This window comes from Penicillium expansum (assembly GCF_000769745.1).
Source record: "Penicillium expansum strain MD-8 chromosome Unknown contig69, whole genome shotgun sequence".
NCBI classification, from domain to species: Eukaryota; Fungi; Ascomycota; class Eurotiomycetes; order Eurotiales; family Aspergillaceae; genus Penicillium; species Penicillium expansum.
This window is the reverse complement of record NW_015971392.1, coordinates 32,204-51,248: the sequence shown is the minus strand read 5'-3', so window position 1 is coordinate 51,248 and position 19,045 is coordinate 32,204. Positions and strand designations below refer to the sequence as shown.

General features: G+C 47.0%; 7 protein-coding genes across 7 annotated transcripts; 3 read left to right on the top strand and 4 right to left on the bottom strand.

Moving 5' to 3' along the window:
• Nucleotides 1–632: 632 nt before the first annotated feature.
• Nucleotides 633–1,052, bottom strand: PEX2_025770 (uncharacterized protein; the record flags this gene model as incomplete). The annotated part of the gene is made up of 1 exon (XM_016739852.1): nt 633–1,052. One exon carries the CDS (start codon nt 1,050–1,052, stop codon nt 633–635), a length of 420 nt encoding a protein of 139 aa, XP_016596546.1.
• Nucleotides 1,053–3,012: 1,960 nt separating this feature from the next.
• On the top strand, nt 3,013–4,131 carry PEX2_025760 (Porphobilinogen synthase; the record flags this gene model as incomplete). The annotated part of the gene is made up of 2 exons (XM_016739851.1): nt 3,013–3,174; nt 3,235–4,131. 2 exons carry the CDS (start codon nt 3,013–3,015, stop codon nt 4,129–4,131), a joined length of 1,059 nt encoding a protein of 352 aa, XP_016596545.1.
• Nucleotides 4,132–6,358: 2,227 nt separating this feature from the next.
• On the bottom strand, nt 6,359–8,280 carry PEX2_025750 (Proton-dependent oligopeptide transporter family; the record flags this gene model as incomplete). The annotated part of the gene is made up of 6 exons (XM_016739850.1): nt 6,359–6,651; nt 6,881–7,086; nt 7,272–7,323; nt 7,392–7,531; nt 7,864–8,068; nt 8,121–8,280. 6 exons carry the CDS (start codon nt 8,278–8,280, stop codon nt 6,359–6,361), a joined length of 1,056 nt encoding a protein of 351 aa, XP_016596544.1.
• A 996-nt stretch (nt 8,281–9,276) lies between these two features.
• PEX2_025740 (uncharacterized protein) lies at nt 9,277–10,202 on the top strand (the record flags this gene model as incomplete). The annotated part of the gene is made up of 2 exons (XM_016739849.1): nt 9,277–9,384; nt 9,444–10,202. The coding sequence occupies 2 exons, from the start codon at nt 9,277–9,279 to the stop codon at nt 10,200–10,202; spliced, it is 867 nt and encodes a 288-aa protein (XP_016596543.1).
• A 167-nt stretch (nt 10,203–10,369) lies between these two features.
• Nucleotides 10,370–13,842, bottom strand: PEX2_025730 (Hydantoinaseoxoprolinase, N-terminal; the record flags this gene model as incomplete). The annotated part of the gene is made up of 2 exons (XM_016739848.1): nt 10,370–13,498; nt 13,564–13,842. The coding sequence occupies 2 exons, from the start codon at nt 13,840–13,842 to the stop codon at nt 10,370–10,372; spliced, it is 3,408 nt and encodes a 1,135-aa protein (XP_016596542.1).
• Nucleotides 13,843–14,642: 800 nt separating this feature from the next.
• On the top strand, nt 14,643–15,215 carry PEX2_025720 (uncharacterized protein; the record flags this gene model as incomplete). The annotated part of the gene is made up of 1 exon (XM_016739847.1): nt 14,643–15,215. One exon carries the CDS (start codon nt 14,643–14,645, stop codon nt 15,213–15,215), a length of 573 nt encoding a protein of 190 aa, XP_016596541.1.
• Nucleotides 15,216–16,350: 1,135 nt separating this feature from the next.
• Nucleotides 16,351–18,927, bottom strand: PEX2_025710 (fungal specific transcription factor domain-containing protein; the record flags this gene model as incomplete). Its single annotated transcript, XM_016739846.1, has 8 exons — nt 16,351–16,921; nt 17,014–17,486; nt 17,541–17,726; nt 17,775–17,789; nt 17,848–18,113; nt 18,171–18,411; nt 18,473–18,570; nt 18,870–18,927. The coding sequence occupies 8 exons, from the start codon at nt 18,925–18,927 to the stop codon at nt 16,351–16,353; spliced, it is 1,908 nt and encodes a 635-aa protein (XP_016596540.1).
• Nucleotides 18,928–19,045: the final 118 nt, after the last annotated feature.

Here is a 19,045-nt window from a genome sequence, read left to right as displayed (position 1 = left end):
TATAATACCAGGCTTCAACCGTGTATTCCAATCTTAGTATTCGACATTTTCTATTGTAAGGGCGCTAATCTTACTTTGGCTAGCGCCGTGTTCGATGCTTCACCACGAGCGCTAGGTCAAAGACCACGATCTCCCCTCAAAAGGCCACAATCTCCCACAGCCTGATCTACGATGTTGGCTCGGGTGTCCTGCGTAAGTTGAATACGCAGAAGCTGAAGGAGGTGATTAAGGCTCGTTTGGTCTGCTTCAACACCGCAGCCCAAATTGGTATTTGGGTATGTACTTGTGAGAGGCGTGTGTGGAAGCAAATGACAACGGCCGAGGCGTAGAAATTTTCTTGGGATTTCAATCTATCACTTGAAATTGACGAAGTGACAAGATATCGAATCGAATTTTCTTTGGCCATTTCAGACTCCGACGTTATAAAATGTAATACGCTACCGTTATTTGCGTGCCACTCTCCCTTTCTAAGTTGCCCATATTGTCCCATCAAAAAACGAGTGGTATTGTCAATATGACCATTTAATTAATTGGGTTACAATAGCGCCTACTTACTGGCTAGGCAATCAGTATTTCATTCTATACTTGCTGCTCCTAGGAATACTTTATTTACTGGCCCTACGATCTCCTGATTAGGCTATAAATAGTGGACAAATACTATGACCATCAATCACTACTGCTTCTCCTATCTCGTCTCCGTAAGCAAGAGCAAGAAAGATATTTCCGCTGGCCATGTCCTGGGTCACCTCTAGGGTATGAGCCTCGTACGTGTCTTTGAATCCTAACATTGGGCCCAGCTCATTAGCAGAGTACCCCTCTTTCGCGTTCTGTTTGCGGATGATGAAGAACTTCTTCCGCTGGGGGATGGTACTTTTTCCATCTTTGGAAAGAGTCTTCACGTTTCGGATGGCAAAGATGATCGGCTCGATATTCTCATCGGCGACTGCCACGAGGTGGTAGGTCTTATTGACTAAGGTTGATGGAAGGCATTGGGTCATCAGCTCTGAGTCAAAAGTGATGGAGTGGATGGCACAATCGGGAGTCTTTGTCATCTTGATAGTCGAGGATAATAATGAACAAGAAATGTGAGGAAATGGCAATAAACAAAACGAATTGTGCTAATAGAGCTAATTGTTGATTCTAGAAGCTTGGTAAGAGCCGTCTGGTAATCTAGGAAATCTTTTGCTTTCAACGTAAATGGCAGGTGAACTTTGGCCTTGGTAAATGGCTGCTTTACTGTCTACTGCAGTATTGGGGTGAACGCCACTACCCCCGAAATTTGTTTCTCGTGCCTATTCTGCTTTTCCTGTGATCCACAATCAATATTCCCTCGTAGCTATGACCATTTTTCAACATGCATTTGCATCGCATGCTTGTTGTCATTCATTGCTGGCTGAGATGGTGGTCCTTCGTTCTGGTTGATGTTATGTTGTGATACCCAGTCAGTAGGATGATAGCAACAGCCTCGAGCGCCAATATTATCGTTTGTCACACCTCCCGAGTTCAAAAGCGGGTGAGATCCGCTAGGGTGTAGCGGGAGCCTTGCATGATTCATGGTACAATAATTTTGTGTTATATGCAAACCTGGGCGGCCGTTACATACCTGTTACAATGAACATGATCCCAGTCGTGACAATAGAAATTGCGCTATTTTGCCCCTATGAATTTCTTCCCGGCATGATCAAAAGCGGTCTAGAGTGACTATACTATCCTCAGAATCTCTAATAAGGGGTGTTTCAGTAATATCAAGGCACTGCGTAATACATAGTTAGATATGAAAGTCAAACACGCAAGTTTCGAAACCCTCTCAAGAAACCTCACCTATAGTCCAATGACTAAGTAGGCATTCTATGATATGCACAAGCACAATATGCCGGGGAAAAATGGATGTGTACTGGATGTTGTCGGATCCGAAACGGACATCAGGCGACATGTGACAGCGCACCCTTCACCGCTGCATCGTGCCAGTCAACGCATATCCCGCATATCGATATCGAAATGCATTCAAATTGTGCGAAGACTTCGTATCTAATTTAGTTCTCCCCATAATAATAATCACATCTCTAATCATGCTGTTCTCGATCAGCTGGTTAAAGACTGACTCATTGGAGAGATTCGGGGAGTAAAAAACAGCCATATATGACTATCTATTATCGGGGTAGTAGGAATCATCTTTCATGGCGACGGAATAAATATGTCCTCCTTTCTTAAGACCAATGTTGCAATTACTGGGTAGTGCTTGAGCCGAGAGATGAGGTACCTAGTGTCTAGAATACCGATATACTGCTTGATTGGCAATACTCTGCATGGAGCAACAACATGCATTGCGGCATTCCAAGAATCAATTTTATCTTTCACGCCGACATTCATGACTGTATTAGTCGCCCATAACGCCTCGTATTGGATTTTGCTTTTTCCTCCAGTGCCGTCGGCCATGGTGACTCAAACCATCTGCGCCCCACCTTCAGATGAGTAGTCAGGCATGCTATGAAGATGAACTGACCGGGGATAACCAGAGACTACATGACAAGGTGTGATTAGGCGTCACACATATCCCTTGTAACCTAGTTGGACTCGCCAATATAGGCGTACACAAACGTCAGCAGCCAGAGGGGAGGGTTGACCTGGCTTGTTGATCGACGAATTTTTAGTCATAGACTCACCCAGACGATGGTCGTTGTATACAACCTCAGTATTCGAAGACTCCAAGAAACAGTCCGAATTTGACGACAGGTTCGTGTTTAATCGGCGGATCCAGACTATATTGGCTAGGATTTCCCACACGCGAAAATTACAGGTTCCATTACATGCGTCTCGCAGAGCGACTCCGTTAAAAATGATACTAACTCATTGGATTTTGGTTTTAATCGAAGATCTTCGCCGGAAATAGAAGCGGGATCGGTGCTGTCTAATTGATGTCTGACGCGGAGTGACAGTCCTGATGATATAAAGTCACGGCCTGTCTTCCCACGTTGTATTTACATAAAACACCTACTACTTAGCAGCCACATCATGCCAGTTTCAGAACATCCGCTGGTAACCCAGGCTACCTTTCCCGCTGCCAGTAACACCCAGTGGGCTCAGGATGGCACAGCCCAAATCTCTAGCCAGCTCAAAAGCGGCTACAACCACACCGTGTCGGCCATGTGGCAAGCGGAACGGCAACTGCATAAGGTGAGTACACCATATCTTACAATTTTAACAGCATCATGCGCTAAAAAAAACCCCCCGCAGTCCATGTTTATCTATCCGGTTTTCTTGTCAGTCGATCCAGACATGGAAGAGCCTATCCCGGGTCTCCCTGGCCAGTACATACGAGGACCAAACAAGCTGCTCCCTTTTCTATCCACTCTAGTGGCGAAGGGCCTCCACTCGGTTATTCTGTTCGGGACATTGCTCAGCAGCCACACGAAAGACAATATTGGCTCCATGGCAGACAGCACCAGTGGTCCCATCAGACCCGCAATTCCGCTTATCCGACAGAGCTTTCCCGACCTATATGTCATCGCCGATGTCAGTCTCTGCGAGTACACGGACCACGGACATAGCTCCGTCCTTTTCAAAGACGGCACGGTTGACAACGAGGCAACTATCACGCGTGTCTCCGATATGGCGCTATCTTTCGCTCATGCCGGCGCTAATTGCGTCGCTCCATCAGATATGAGCGACGGTCGTATCCGTGCGATCAAGCTCAAGCTCCTTGAGGCCCAGCTCGAAAGTAAAGTCGCTATTATGCCATATTCCGCAAAATACGCCAGCTGTCTCTACGGGCCTTTCCGCGAGGCTGTCTCGTCCAAACTTGTCACCGACGAGCACAAGCGCTATCTATTGCCGCCTCCTGCACGTAAACTCGCCCACAAAGTCATACTCCGCGACATGCACGAGGGCGCCGATATGATCATTGTCAAGCCGGCTTATGCAGATATCATCAGCGACGCCAAGAGCATGGCTAACGTGCCGGTCGCTGCCATGCAGGTATCTGGCGAATTCGCCATGCTTCACGCAGCTGCCCGTGCTGGTGTATTTGACCTGAAGACCATTGCTTTTGAAACGACAGAGGTCATCGTCCGCGCTGGTGCCGATGCCATTCTTAGCTATTTTACTCCAGAGTTTCTCGATTGGTTGAGCTGAATTCATACCTTTGTTTTGATGCGAGGTGGAACGATGGACAGTCTCACTAGAGATAAATTCTTCTCTTGGTCTAGATATCTCGTTGGAAAATCGATGGAGACGAGGTCACAAACCTTTCGTGATTGAGCACAAAGAAATTGTTTTATATTTATAGTCGATTATTTCATTGAGAGGCTATCCGAAGACAATCAAAATCTATTCCTATACCTAGACCAGCCGATTCCCTGGCTCCGGATATTACAAAAGCGAGTCGATAGCGTACTACTGGCCCGACAAGGTAGGGTAACCAGCGCCTGGGAAGGAATTAATCTCGTAATACTTTTGATTATCACTAATGTATGTCTACCCTTAATCAGGCCCATTGATTCTTGGATTAAAATGAATTGTATTAATCAAGCTACCTATATTGGGTTCCTCGGGGAAAGGTTCTTTAGATCAACAGATCGCTCTACTTTGCCTAGTCATCGGGCCTCAACACCGGTTACTACTTTTCATCTCGCTGGAAACAATGTAAATAATTACTGATGGTTGAAGCGGAATACCACTATTATAGGCATGGACTATCTAGTGGCTTCTGGGCAACAACTCTCATCACTTTCAACGGTGGGGACTTTCCATCCGCACAAAGACGCCAATGCTGCTCGATCAAATCCCAAGCCCGTTTCGATGCCGCCTCTTCATCAGCAACCTGCCCAGACCGCAACAAAAGACTTGCATACAAGGTTTCAATAATTGCAGCGAGCCTTTTCTCTGTGTCATAGCGGAGGTCGCTAGTCCAGTCTGAGCGATAATCTAGCCGCACAACATCCAGGAAACCAGCTGCTATGCACTCCTGATAGACCTTGGCTGATGCTGCGAAACATTTTTTCTCGGCTTTCAATGAAAAGTCAAAGCACCGTCGAATTTCCCAAATGACCGGGTTGTCGGCTGATATGTATGTTTCTTCGTCGATTTCCTCCCATTGAAGAAAGCCACCGGGCTCTTTTTGAGTAAAACAAAGGCGGTTAGTGTTGGCCCATGGAAGATATAAGGGATAGATACATACTCAAGATGGCAGAAAGATTTAAGACTGCAGTTTTGTACTCGGATTCTTCGAGAGCAGCAACTAGTAGTCTCACATGGACCATGTCATACCGGTTCCAATGTTCTTTGGGAAATGGCAATGTTATATCATGGACAGAAAATTGGATGCTTCCTGGCTTTTCAGGAAACTGGTCCGCCGAGATATCAAATCCATGATAGTAACACTGATTGTGTGTTTTCTCCAGTATTTGCGAAACATCCTTCAGCCAGATACTTGTCCACAATGCATTAGTTAGTCTTCTGGACTCACAAGAAATCGACAACAGACTCACCCAGTTCCAGTACCTACATCTGCAACAGAAAGCACGCCTTCTTTGGGAATTGATGGATGGATTAGGGTGTCCTTGGTCACTTTTGACAGCAGGTTGTGCTGTGCATCAAGTCTAGAGGGTTGATTCGCACTTTTCATTAGAAATCCTGCTATTGCGTTCGTTTGAACTATGTTCTCCCGCCTACCGTTCTGATTCCTTTTGGTCTCTAGCAAAAGCATATTTATCCTGAGTATTGGTCATTGTGATTTGCGCTGGCCTTTCTTGGTGAATGGCAGGATGAATAATAAGATGACGAAGAAAGTATTTCAAAAGGGGATGAAGAGAATCTCAATTTTTCGCATTTGCTGCTCCAATCGAGGGGAAACGAGAGCATCTTATCCTGCTTTCGGGGCCTCAGCAGGGGCCCAAAGCAAGGCCTGGTTACCATCGACGCACGTCCTAAACGCATCAGAGTTTCCCTGGATTTCTCCGATTTTCCATCAGGAATTGGTCACAAGGCCCGATTCTCGGACAAAGAAATGAACAAGGGCCAGACCCTGATAAATAATACCGAGAATGATAAAACAGAACAAAGACAAGCGGCGGAGCTAGACTCGGTGCGGCGTGGCCGAAAAATGCAGAAAAGTAAGTATAATTAATCATGCAAGCACAATTATGCAGGTAGATCTGCATGCTGCAGAATACAGTTCAGCTCGCCGCGCATTTCGTAACGTGTGGTAACCTGGACGAGCCCATAAATAAAAACCAGGCAATTACTGCCGAGGTGTTTTCCCTCCGTTTCCTCACCTCACTTTCATATCTACAGGCGTTTTGGAAAACAGATTCCCCTTCCATACAGGGATACAAGCCAATTATTTCCAAAGCGTGCTACCTCAGGTATGAGCCTCTTGTGGGTGGGCTCTAGCCGTAGTCTCTTCCATCTCGTTGTGGCTATCCTGCATCAACCCGACCTCATTCAGTTCATCTTCATCACCGACTTTGTCATAATTCATAAATGCTACCCAGAAAGTAGGAGCAGCAGCAATCATCGTTGCCGTTAATCCCGTGTACAAGTACATCACTTTCGGATCAACCGCGACTGGTGAGAGAGCTATTCCCAAAGCAGATCCAGTCGCAGCAGTGACCTGTCGCAGGGCCTGCACCAGGCTGCGCATGTCCTTGGGCGCTTTTAAGTGTACTCAGATAAAGTAGTAAATCCCAGGATCTCAGCCAAGGCAAGTAGAAAATACGAGGGTGTTTGCACCCACACACTGATGTTGTTGGGTATTTTCCCACCATTAGAATTTGGAAAATTCCGCGGAGACTCATAGCACGGTCCCTGGGTAAAGATCAGCTTTTGCAATCCTGCAGCATAGGCGATTGATGAGCTTATCGTAAAAACGACTAATTCATACGAGAATTCGACTCGATTGCAATACCGTACTTTTGAAGCCCGGGATAGAGAAGCTTTTGAATGATCGGGCCGAGCAGCACACAAGCAATGGGGTTGAGTGCTTGGATGGTGTCGTTGGGGATGGCACTCAGCTTTATCTGACCAGCTTGGGAGACAAAATTATTGGTGATCTGGTCGATGCATAAGTAGAATGGTACAAAGCAAGCCCTGGCTCTAATATTAGTTAAGAAAATTGACCAACTTGCGCGGATACAAACATGACTTTGCAGGCTTTGAGGCCCCTTCTTATTTCCAAGACAAAGAGATTATCCTATGAAACCGTTCTCCTGTATTTCTCTGCTTGGAATGCAGGCTTGGCTGCATCAAGTCGGAATCGTTCTCGGGCCGAGTACACAAGGACTTTCCCTGCCTGAGGCAAAAAATTCCCATCTGGCGCGAGCTTGACTGTCCAATATTCAGCACTTCCAGTACTGTATTTATTGAATGACAGAAGAAGAGTTCCCACAACTTACCAAATGACTTTTGCCAAAACAGGAGTAAAGGAATTGGAACCCCGACGGAACACAACGGCAGGAGATAGGCAGCCCAGAAGCCAACTTCTTTCTCCAAATAGGTCGAACCAATCAGAGAGAGGCTTCCAATGTTCGTGAACCTTTCACCATATCAGCTAGCTGTATAGGTCTACAACGGGGCGCGGTGCTCCATACCAATAGAAAGGATTGTATATATATTGAAGAGTCAACGTATCCGACTCTCTCCCTTTTCTTCGTTACTAGGAACCGTGGAGTCAAAACTGTGTATTGGTCACCTATAAAGGGCGAGACGGTAGCCCCTTGATACCACCAGTTCCCAGACCTAGCAGGACCATGGCAAGAGCCAATCCAAAAGTCTTGATGGAAACTTGGGTCACTGCTGGAAGTGATGTGACAAATAGCACTATACATCCACAGGTATTTAGGCTGGCGATAATCAGCTTCAACTCACATGCGAAAGGCACACATAACCAACATCAAAGATATGCATAATTTTTTGTATTTCCCAATCCGTGCATCTGAGAGAATAGCAAATGGTAGAGGGGCAATGAATGAGAAGAAAGAGAAGGCATCGGAGATGTTGGTTGCGGTTGCTTGACCAAGACCTAGAACCCCCGGGACCTCAATACTATCACGGTCATTTTGCATATAGTTCTCTAGAGGCGGTTAAGATCTATTGATCCCATGTGAGATGGTTCAGACACTTACGCCATGGATCGGTGACGGCATAGAACTTGAATCTTTCCAATTCACCAGCTACAAGAGCTATCCAAATAATGAGCGGAATTGAGTCCACCACATGTGGCAGGGTCTTGATTTCTTCTTCAGTTGCATCCCGTCTTTCAAATCCAGTGGCCTGGGTATCCATATCCCTTGAGACAGGATCAAGGTGGACGAGTACAGTGGGATATTTTTATTGATTAAAACCTACGGTTCTCGAAATTTTCTGGGGACGCAACGCTATGATGGAAATTTAGGTGGAGAAATGAGGGACTGGGCGGCTAGGTTCTTTGTAGTACCAGTTGACTGCTAGCCCTAGCCTAAACTACCTTCCACATATTGCGTATTTCGAACAAGATAAGGATGTTCCTGTTCAGGGCTGTGCCTAGGGTGGGTGTATAATCCAATGCCATAGAAACAACACACCTATGAGACATTGCCATGTGTTTCACTGGGATGGTTGAAAGTACCAATGCCTATGTCGTAAGATAGCATAAGATAGCGTACTATGGCGACAACGGTATACAAAGAAAAAAGGAAATTAATTGAGCCCCACAGGAGGGGAGCGGAATCCTTTGGTGGGAGAAGTTGGACATTTGACAAGGAGTTGTTCTGAGACCCCACTCAATATAGTTAAGCGTTGTGGGGACCGCGGGAGGTTCTGACCTTCGGATCACCAAAGTTAGGACACGTCCCACATTTCCCTTTTGAGCATTGGCGCCCCGTTTGGTCCGTTTTGTTCACTTGGATTGTTGTCGAGGACGAGAAGAAAGTAGATTTGGATATAGGTGAGAGTATCCAGGAAGTGTCGAAAAAAGTATTAGATAGTATTTAGCCAATTAAAATAAATGGTTCGTTCTATGACCTCTAGGGTTGTGAACTTCGGAGAGCCCCAATAGTGATTTTGATAATTACAAATGTACTTTCATAAATACATTACAGTAATTTTCAATGATTGAAAATATGAGGTATTCTACTGGTATCAATCTTCCCGGAAGTGCACGCAATGACTTCTTTATCTTGCAAAGAATACTATAAATACCATGGCACTTCCCCTGGGGCCGGGTTTCTATCCCACCACCAACCACATAGACTGTAGACCTACCTCTAACATAATCCTCAAGCAAAACACTACATCCCCAAAATGGAAGAATCCCTCATCCTCTCCAAATTCGACAACCTCGTCCAATCTGGCCTCGTTCAATACGACGACAAACAACAAATAATCGAGCACATTGACGGCGACCTCAAAGTATTCCCCCCTTCCACATCCATAATTTATTTCAAACATGTACTAACTTGATTACTCAGTTCCAATTTGTTCTCACTTCTGCTCTCGTTAAAAAGCCCACCCTCACCACCGCCCCATCCCAACCCGACACTGACACCCAAACACCCGAAAAGCGACCAGGGAGCGACATAAACACCACTGGATTCGAACTTGGCGAGCTAGACAGTCATCTAGTGATTGTGAACAAGTTCTGCTTTGCGCGACCCCACCTGATGCTTCTCACATTTGACGGATACAAACGACAATATGAGGCGCTTGACGAGGCCGATCTGCGCGATACATGGCAGCTGCTGAACTCCACGGAGAGTGACTACGTTGCGTTTTACAACTGCGGCCCGGATGGCGGATGCAGTCGGCTGCATAAACATCTGCAGGTGATGCCTTTGCCGGCGAACAGTTTTGCGGCATTTCTGGATTCCCCCGGAGAGCCTGAGACCAAGGTTCCATTTCAGTGGTTTTATCGACGCTTTGAGGATGATGTCACTCCCGCTGCGTTGTTCGAAATTTACAAAGACCTGCTAGAGGAGGCTACGAAGGTGTCCGGGGACGATGCAGCGAATGCACCCCCTGGAGCAGTTTGTCCGCATAATGTGATTTTTACTACGAGATGGATAATTGTGCTACCTAGAACACGAGGCGCGATTAATAAGGAGGCTGGGGTGAATTCATTGGGAATGCTCGGGGTGATTGCTGTGGCTACGAAGAAGGAAATTGATACTTGGGTCAAGTTGGGTTTGACGGAATCCCTGGCAGAGCTGGGAGTGCCCAAGGTGACCTAATTGTTTATATTGAAATAGTGACGGGGAAGAGGATATATAGAAGCTAAAGCCACATATTGAAGGTAGAGAATAATATTTCGCTGTTCTATAGAAGGGCCCTGTCAATCTAGGCGGAGTGAAGGTAAGAGTTGTAAAACACATCTACACATATCGCATCCTGTCAGAGCCTAATCAAGCTCCCAACCTTTGCGATCACGCATCCCATTGAACCATTCCTGCACATATGCCAACCCAGCATGAGGACCATAAATTTCCGTTTCCCACTGAGGCAATGGGGCCTCAAGTCCAGTCTCCTGTAGACAAGTTTCACGCAACTGCTCGAGGGTTCCACCGCGGTCATAGATGGAAGACTCAGTAAGCTGGCTACGTTCCATTCGCAACTGGGTCCGCAATGCCTCGGTCTCATCCTCGTTTACAGTGAAATCGTCGTTGACAACGGTACCATACGCAACACGAGCTCCCTCGACCGTGACAAGCTTCCGGTGGACTTCCAGGGCAACCTTTTCTGCCGGACGTGTCAAAGGATCACCCAACCCGCCTCCACCCCAAGTCACCCACTCGAGAAGATCACCCGGGTCAACACGAATATGGTCACACTTGGAAGGCAAAATCTCAGTTGGGGGGCTGTCCTCAGATTTGGAGTACCGGTAGAGGATTTTCCGGGATCGCGTTCCCGGTTTCCCGCCCTTCAGTCCCCATGGCTTGGTGAACCATCGGTCATCGTGAAGACTGAATTCCCCACGGGCCAGGAACCGGTATAGCGTGCGCTGAGCATTACCACCGCGGTAGAATCCGGCGCCACCGCTGTCTGCGACGCTCTCATTTGCTTCAATACGCAGCGGGTAGTTGAGCTCTATTATCTCTGTGGGGATTGACTTGATGGCGGGGAAGAGACAGTGGCAATCAGGGCCGTCACCGGCTTGTCGTGCAGGCACGCCTCCAAATCCAATCTGGTAGAGCTGGTACCACTCCCCGTCTGGCTTAAATCCGGAGTAGAAGAAGTGAGGCGAGTCACTGAATCCAGCGGCAGCCTGGTATGAGTCTTGCTTCTGGCCAATCAGGGCTTGTACAATATCCAAGGTCCGTCCGAGGAAGTGAGTTCGGCATGAGATTGGCGCAGGGCGAACGGGTTTCAGGACTGATCCTTCAGGGATGTACACATCAATCAAATCATGGAATCCGTCATTAATAACCGTGCCCGGGGCAGCGGCTGCAATGAGGTAGTACCCAATGAACATCCGGAACATTGTTTCCGAGAGATAAAAGTTGATACTACGCTCGCTCTGGGGAGAAGTACCACTCCAGTCAAATCGGAGTCGGTTGCCGTCCACCTTTTTCATCGAGCAGGTGAGTGCCCAAGGTCCCACACCATGACCGTCATCATCGACGAAGTCTGTAAATTTGCTTTCCAGATCATCGAATTGGCGCTCTATGATCTTTGCGAATCCATTTCGGTTCCGGTACAGCAGCTCCGAGCATGCAGCCAGGTATACTTCACTTCCGAAACGGGTAGCCAACTCGCGGACTCTGTTGGCAGCCATGGAACATGATGCTACAATAGCAGTCAGGTCAGAGCGATACCATGCCGGTTGGCGGGAGTTTCGACAAAGAAGATCGACCAGATCTTTGTTCATAACGCCACGGGCGTACAGCTTTATGCACGGAATCTGCACACCGTCGTCGAAGACAGATGTCGCATTGATCGACATGCTTCCTGGAACGATACCTCCAACGTCTGTCAAGTGGCCAAATTGCGATGCAAATCCGATGATTCGACCGTTGTGGAAAATGGGCAAAAAGGCGATGATGTCGTTGAGGTGGCTAATGGCACCCTGCACTTCGTAGGTGTCGTTGGTAATAAACACATCGCCTTCCTCGATTGTGCCGTTCCAAACGTCGAGAAACTGTGTGATGAAACTGCCAAACTGACCAACCAGCATTTTGCCCTCGCGGTCAGTTATAACATTGAATTCATCTTGCTGCTCTCGGATGGCAGGGGACATGCTGCATCGTAACATCATTTTGTCCATCTCGCTGCGAATGGAGGCCAGTGTCGAGGATATCAGCGTAGGAATCAATGGAGTGCTCTTGACAAGCTCTTTGGCTGATTCGGCAGTGTGTGTGGTAACGGTTGGAGGTTTCTTTTCCACGGGATTGATCAAAATATTTCCGATGTTATCGATCTCACCATAATAGCCAGGAAGGATGAGTGTATTGCTGTCCATTTCGGAGATAATACACGGACCCATTAGTTGAATGCCCTGCTTACTGATCTTCTGACGATCCCACAGGGTTGCCAATTTTTCTTCGCCTTGGACGATGATATTCTGCTCGCCAATCTTCGCGTCTGGAGGGGGAATTGTCCCTTTTTCAACTTGGGGAATGTCAATACCAGGTGACGCATCTTCTAACACAACTCCCAGTCTCATCAACTCAAGCTCAAAGTCAGGTAAGCAGTAAGTGAACATCTGCTGATGCTGCTGGTCGAACTTTTGTCGCAACACATCATGCCAGTTCTCAGTAGTCAGGGCCAGGTCTTCTTCAGTGATCTCAATTGTTATTAGCAAAGCTTGGCCTTTGTACCGAAGATCTGCTTGATATGATGTTCTCCATGATAAGGGCCACAGATCACCCGCTGTCCTCGACAAGGTATCCCGACACTCTTGCTCAAGGGTTTGATACTGCTCCCGTGCCTCTGAAATAGAGGTTCCGGAGACAATACGGATAAAGGTGGCGGATTGCTCGTGTCTAAGCCTAGTGGTCACATCACCCTGCGCACATAAAATGCCAGGAGAAGGCGGGATGATGACAGGCCAGGCCCCAAGAAGTTGACCCACGGCGTTTGCATGCAGCGGGCCGGCACCACCGAAAGCGACCAGTGCAAATTCACGAGGATCATAGCCCTGCTCCACAGAGACAAGACGCAAGGCACCATACATTGTCTCGTTGATAATCGTGATGATATCCTCGGCTGTTTGGATAACCGGAAGATTCATCTGGTTCGCAATATCCTCGACAGCAGTTATAGCAGCCTGGACATCCAACGCGAACTCGCCACCCAATAATGTTTTCGGCAAATATCCCAGGACCAAGTTCGCATCCGTTACAGTGGCTTGCTTTCCTCCTTTTCCATAGCACGCAGGCCCAGGTACTGCGCCAGCGCTCTCGGGGCCTACCCGCAAGGTCTCCGTGAGCTCCATGTATGTTGTGATTGATCCTCCCCCAGCCCCCACAGTCTTGATGTCAACCGCAGGCGCCCGAACAGAAAGATTCTCTACAACGGTCTCTCGCCGGAGCTACCTAGTCCACCCGGGATTTGGGAGCGGCGCAACGCTAGTATATCCTTATGGCCAGCAGTCACAATTAATGCGGTGCGGGCGCCCTTCCCTTCGAGGACTGCATTGGTTGCGGTCGTCGTGCCATGGTGAATAAATTGGAAAGTTCCCGACCATCCGAACTGCTTAATGAGTATTTCACGGGCCTTCGCGATTCCCTTTTGGATTCCGATACTTTGATCGGGGATGGTTGTTGGAACCTTTGCTCGCACTGTTTGGCCATGCGGGGTGAACACGTAAACATCCGTGAATGTTCCGCCAACGTCAACTCCCAGTTGATAGCCCTTTTCTGCGCGCTCTTGCATGGTGCAGGTTTTGGTATGTTTTGACCTCGATAGATTTGGGGGCGATGCGGGATCAGGAACGTGATCCTAGCAAGAAGTTCAGAATCATTAAAATTTATGGCATTTATTGCCTAAGATCTGAGCGTGGAATTTACCAATAATCGCATTTTGTGTAGGCTAATAAGTCCGCTATCACAAAATGAGGGGATGGAGTGTCATTCATTACCTTGTTCGGACCTGTGGGGCGCACATTGCCAATGAGGTTGTTCATGGATGGTGGATTTATATGCAACTAGTCAGGTTTCTACAGCTAGGAGGGGTTAGTTTCCCTTGAAAGAGTTCACTGATAGATGATCATAGACGTATACTGAACATAGAGCTGTTTTATCGTTTTAGATAATTACATATAATCCAATGTCCGCTTCATGCGCTATTTATATACCTACATAAATTCTGCCTCGCTTTCAGCCTTGCTATTTTAATTGGCTATTCATGTCGGACCTCAGGCTGTGTTGCTTACCAGCATGTGCTCCTCTCTTTCTCATCTTTCCTTTCTTTTAAATCAGTTCTTGTTAGTATTTAGTATTACTCTCTGTTTAATATCCCAAAGCGTTTCCCTCTGAAAAACTCAACTCCCATCACCACTCCGGTTACCACTTCCCACCCCCTTCAGAACATCCTTGATTCTGTATCGACCGTATATCTCAAATTTAATCCCTCAAATATACGGGGGTTTCCTCTGGCTACATTGCTAGAGGTACACTACATGCACATTTGGCAACAGTAGTATTCTCACATGAGGATTCTCCTATTTATCTAACATGGCAGAGATAAGCGACCACAATATCAGCCCAGTGGTGGATATTTCTGCAGCCGGTGATATCATTCTAGTCGTTGGACCCGAAAAGTTGACATTGCGTGTCGAGTCTCTGATTCTGAAGGCGGCCTCGAAACCGTTCTCTGTCATGTTGGGGCCAAATTGGAAAGAAGGCCGTCATATGCTTGCCGATATCCCAGTGGAGATATTACTACCTGAAGACGATCCAGTTGCAATGAAGTATATCTGTGCTATTACCCATCACCAGAACAAAATGGTGCCTAAATCCATGGCCGTGCACGATATTCTTGGGGTTGCCATCACGGCGGATAAGTACGATCTTACTGATACTCTGACATTCGCAAGCGGGACTTGGCTTCAACCTCACAACAAAAAACCCGTTGAACTGATGGTCCTTGCGGCTGCAGCATTCTTATTTCAAGATGTGCAAGCATTTAAGGCGATTACCAAAGCACTAGTGCTCAACTATCATGGTTCCTATCTTACTCTTTTGAGCGAAGGCGTTGAGTCCGCGATGAGCTGGAGAGTACTCTGTAAGCATCTTCGACTAAGATAGCTAGCTCTCGATAGGACTGACTGGTCACATAGGTTTTCTAGAAGAACAAAGAAGCTTTGCGAGATTGAAACTAGGGGAAATACTCCTCAAAGGGATCGAAACAGGAGGATGTTACCACAAGTGCGGGTGGTCGAGCAAATACGCATACGCCTATCTACAGTTACTCGAATCGAATAACCTTTGGCCGACCGGCTTGGTCGGTATATCTGACGCAATAGAGCGAGCAGAGAGGATGCCTGACCCAGTTCCTAAGGAAGCGAGTGTTGATTGCACGTATGGGTACAAGCATGCTGTGCCAGAGTATAGAACTGATCGTCGTTGGGGGTTAGACAACCTGAGAAGTCGCTGTGGGCTTTGTCTACACTGTGTGAGGTCGGGTAAAACAGACTCAGCCTACTGTGGAATCACACATGAGCACTAGCCTTTGTTGCATTGGACCGAGGATGGAGGCCCATTGCTTGGTTGATCTTTTTCTTTCTGGGATATTGAAATCTTGCAGGGGGTTTGAACGTACAGTATATGTGTGTGAAATGATTTATCCCGATCCATCGCTGAGACGAAGCCCTGACTTGAAATAAAAGTGTGATGATCAATTTCTATTGATTCGATTCCATGTTCTACGATCGACTCTGCGATTTTGGAGTTGATTCGTTCAACCTTGATGCCTGCGGTAGTATTGGCCAAAGAATTGATTAGACGTCTTCTTGGCTGTGTCATATTGCTAGGTTCTTGGTTGGGAACTTGCAGTAGATCGCCTCGCGCAGTTAGGTGAATTACTATTGAAGTAGCTGGTCTTTAGTGAATCGGGAGCTACACCATTTCCATATACGCGCATTTCAAAGCAGTATTTGGAAGATAGTTTTATGAGATAGGGAGGGATATACTATTGAAAGAGATGAATTTTGGTTTTGTTGAAATGTCAAATGTAGAAGTACTACCATGCTTCATGGCCAGCTTTCCCATGTCATTTCACCCAGTAACCTCCCTTAGCTAAAGAGGCGAATGGTCGGCAATTGGATAATCAGGGTTTACTTTCTTATCCGCGTTACTGCCAGCTGGGATGGAGATAAAATGGTATGAAACATTGTATTGAAGAATCCTGCAAAAGTGAAGAATTCCGCAGGGATAATCTATATCATCCAACAATATCACCCCAAAACATTGCATATGGATAGTCAAACAAGTCTTTTAAGTCAATTCCTAGTAATTCGAGGTCCTCAATGCGGTAGCTTGGATCGTCGATAGAAGGAATGAATAACTGATCGTTTTCACTTAACAAGGTCGGATCACCCAGTGGCATGGCCCCGGGATCGAGTGACAGCTGCTCCTGTAGCCCAGACAGTGTTTCAGCTGGTTGATTTGATGCTGGTACACCAGTGGTGGGAAACACTGCAGTGGGTGGATGTATCTCTGTTGCTCCAGCCGGCATGTTAGGTGGAATATCGCAAGAAGCATCACCAACGTCCATGTCGATCGTTTTTTGTTTGCATTCCCTCTTCTCGAATACATATTGGCGTGCAAGATGTGCGAACTGTGCAACTAACGAGCCAGGCAAAGTGCCATTGCTGGCGAATTCTAGCCGACTGAAATGTCCACTGGCAATATCGAGGAGTGCAAGACTGAGGCTAGCCTCAGGGTGGTCTGGGTTGTGGACTACTAGATCGAAGAGAATCATCAAACATGACAGAGGCAACACCGCAAGCATCCTAGATATTGGCTGTTAGTGACTCTTGTGATCTGTATTCCCTCTTTTCGATGAGATATGATTGAGGAAAGGTGTCTTCCTTCGACAACTTACCAAACAGGAGTGTAGGGGGCAACTTCAATGAATTTAGTTAGTTCCAAAACAGAGCGTGCAGTTCGCATCAGCCCTCGTTTCAAGTCAAGCTGTCGCATGGGCTCCAGCTTGATCGCACTGAAATGTAACAGGGTCCAAGATAGAGTCAGCAGCGCGTGAAAATACAAATAATTCGTCATCAGCGCGATCGTCTGAGCGAGTGGCTCACGCAGGAGACGAGGCTTGAGCGGCTCTCCCGCGCGAAAGCGCCCAGGAGCAGAAATACGCCAAGTCTCTAATTCTGTTAGAAAGCCCTGCACCTTGGAATTGTATTCGGCGGCTGGTTGATTCACAGAGCTTATTGTGAATAGACTGCTATGAATTTTGGACACCAGACGGGCGTATTGCAGAAAGCTGAACCCCCAATCATAGTCGCCAAAGGTGGATTCTTGGACGTCTGGAATGGCACAGCTGATATTTGAGTCTTGGAGGACCTGGAATCTTCGTATCAGTGGCGTTCTGGTTCTATATTAATATCAAAAACATACCGAGACCTTTCCTGTTATAAAGCAAGAGACCTTCTCCATAAAGTATAGTACCCAAAAGGTACGTCTTTGCGTATCTTCGTGTGGGCCATTCGAGCGGTTATATCCCAGGCCTTGTGCCATTACTGCAGCCTCTGAGAGCATCAACGGCTCAAGTTGAAAGGCGGATGCGGTAGTAGAGAAGATAGCCTAATATATTAGCAAGATCCTTGTTTCAAAGATGATATATAACTATACCATAGCCATGAGAGCCTATAATAGAATACATAGTCAGTGTTTGAAAAACCATTTAATATTTAGGGCAATATACCTGAACTGCCGTGAGCGAACCACGAAAAAATATGAGATCCTGAAAATAAGACAGTGATCGTTCAAAGTACGACCATGCCTCACCAACGCCCGCCTCGTAGCTACCACCATCATTATACTGGCAACCGATTGCTACAACCGCATAAAAAAGCGCGGCAAAGGTTTTGTCAGTTGCGAGGAAATGCAAAAGGTCTGGGGAGGTCGCCTGGCGTTGGAATGTGGTAGCGCAGAGGAAAGGATATAAGGGATGAACCATCTCAAAATAAACTGACATGAAAAGTTTAATTAGTAGAAGCGCCACAAAAATGGGATTGATAAACGAACCAAGTATATGTGCATCCAGGCACTCGCGAGGAGGGAGATTATGAGCATTCTGTAAGTGGTATTCCTTCGGAATTTGGGAGCGAGGGATCGAACTAGTCGCCTTCACCTTGGCTGCGACAATATCGCGAATATCTGCAAGTAGCTGCTCTAATCTGTCGTGGCCGAGCCTTTCGTTGATAGAGCGGACTCTCTTGGCAGGGAAAAAAGAGATGTTGGGGTTCGGCCCATATATAGCCGTCAACTAGAAAAATTGGTATGGTCAGCTAGAGCCAGTAAAGTCCGGGGAAATGAAATGTTCTAACTTGATCTGGATGTTTCGCGCTCATGGAGATACGCGAAGCTTGCCGATCGGCCAACAACGAGTCGATGTACAGTTTCTTGGGAACAAACTCCAGCGAGTCTGTCCCATTCAGCTCAGGCCTGGGTCTTATCGGTGAGTCTTCTATATTTTCTTTATGAGCGAAGTCTTAGGTTTTCTTCAAGCACTTTACCTGACTGGGCCAGCTTGCGTTTTTGACGCTTTTTCACAACGCTAAAGCAGCATGGTTTATTGCGAGACTTCACACATTTGTTATTCCTCACGAGCCACCTCAATAGTAGTCAAATAGGCCTACCAGACAAAATTCACATGTATCCGCGGTGCTCATCTCTGTTTCCGATATCAGCGGGGCCATCAATTGAACACAGCACGGCACTTACTGCACCGAGCCTTCCGAGCCCGACATGCATCACAGGCCTGATTCAATGGTTCCGACATGGCAAAGGTAAAGTTGCTGGGAAGTGACAGGGCGCCGAAGACGTTGCTTAAAGCCGTTCTGTTCTGATGATTTCATCTTCGGCGCCGAAGTGGGTCCCATTTTACTCAGCAAAAGCTC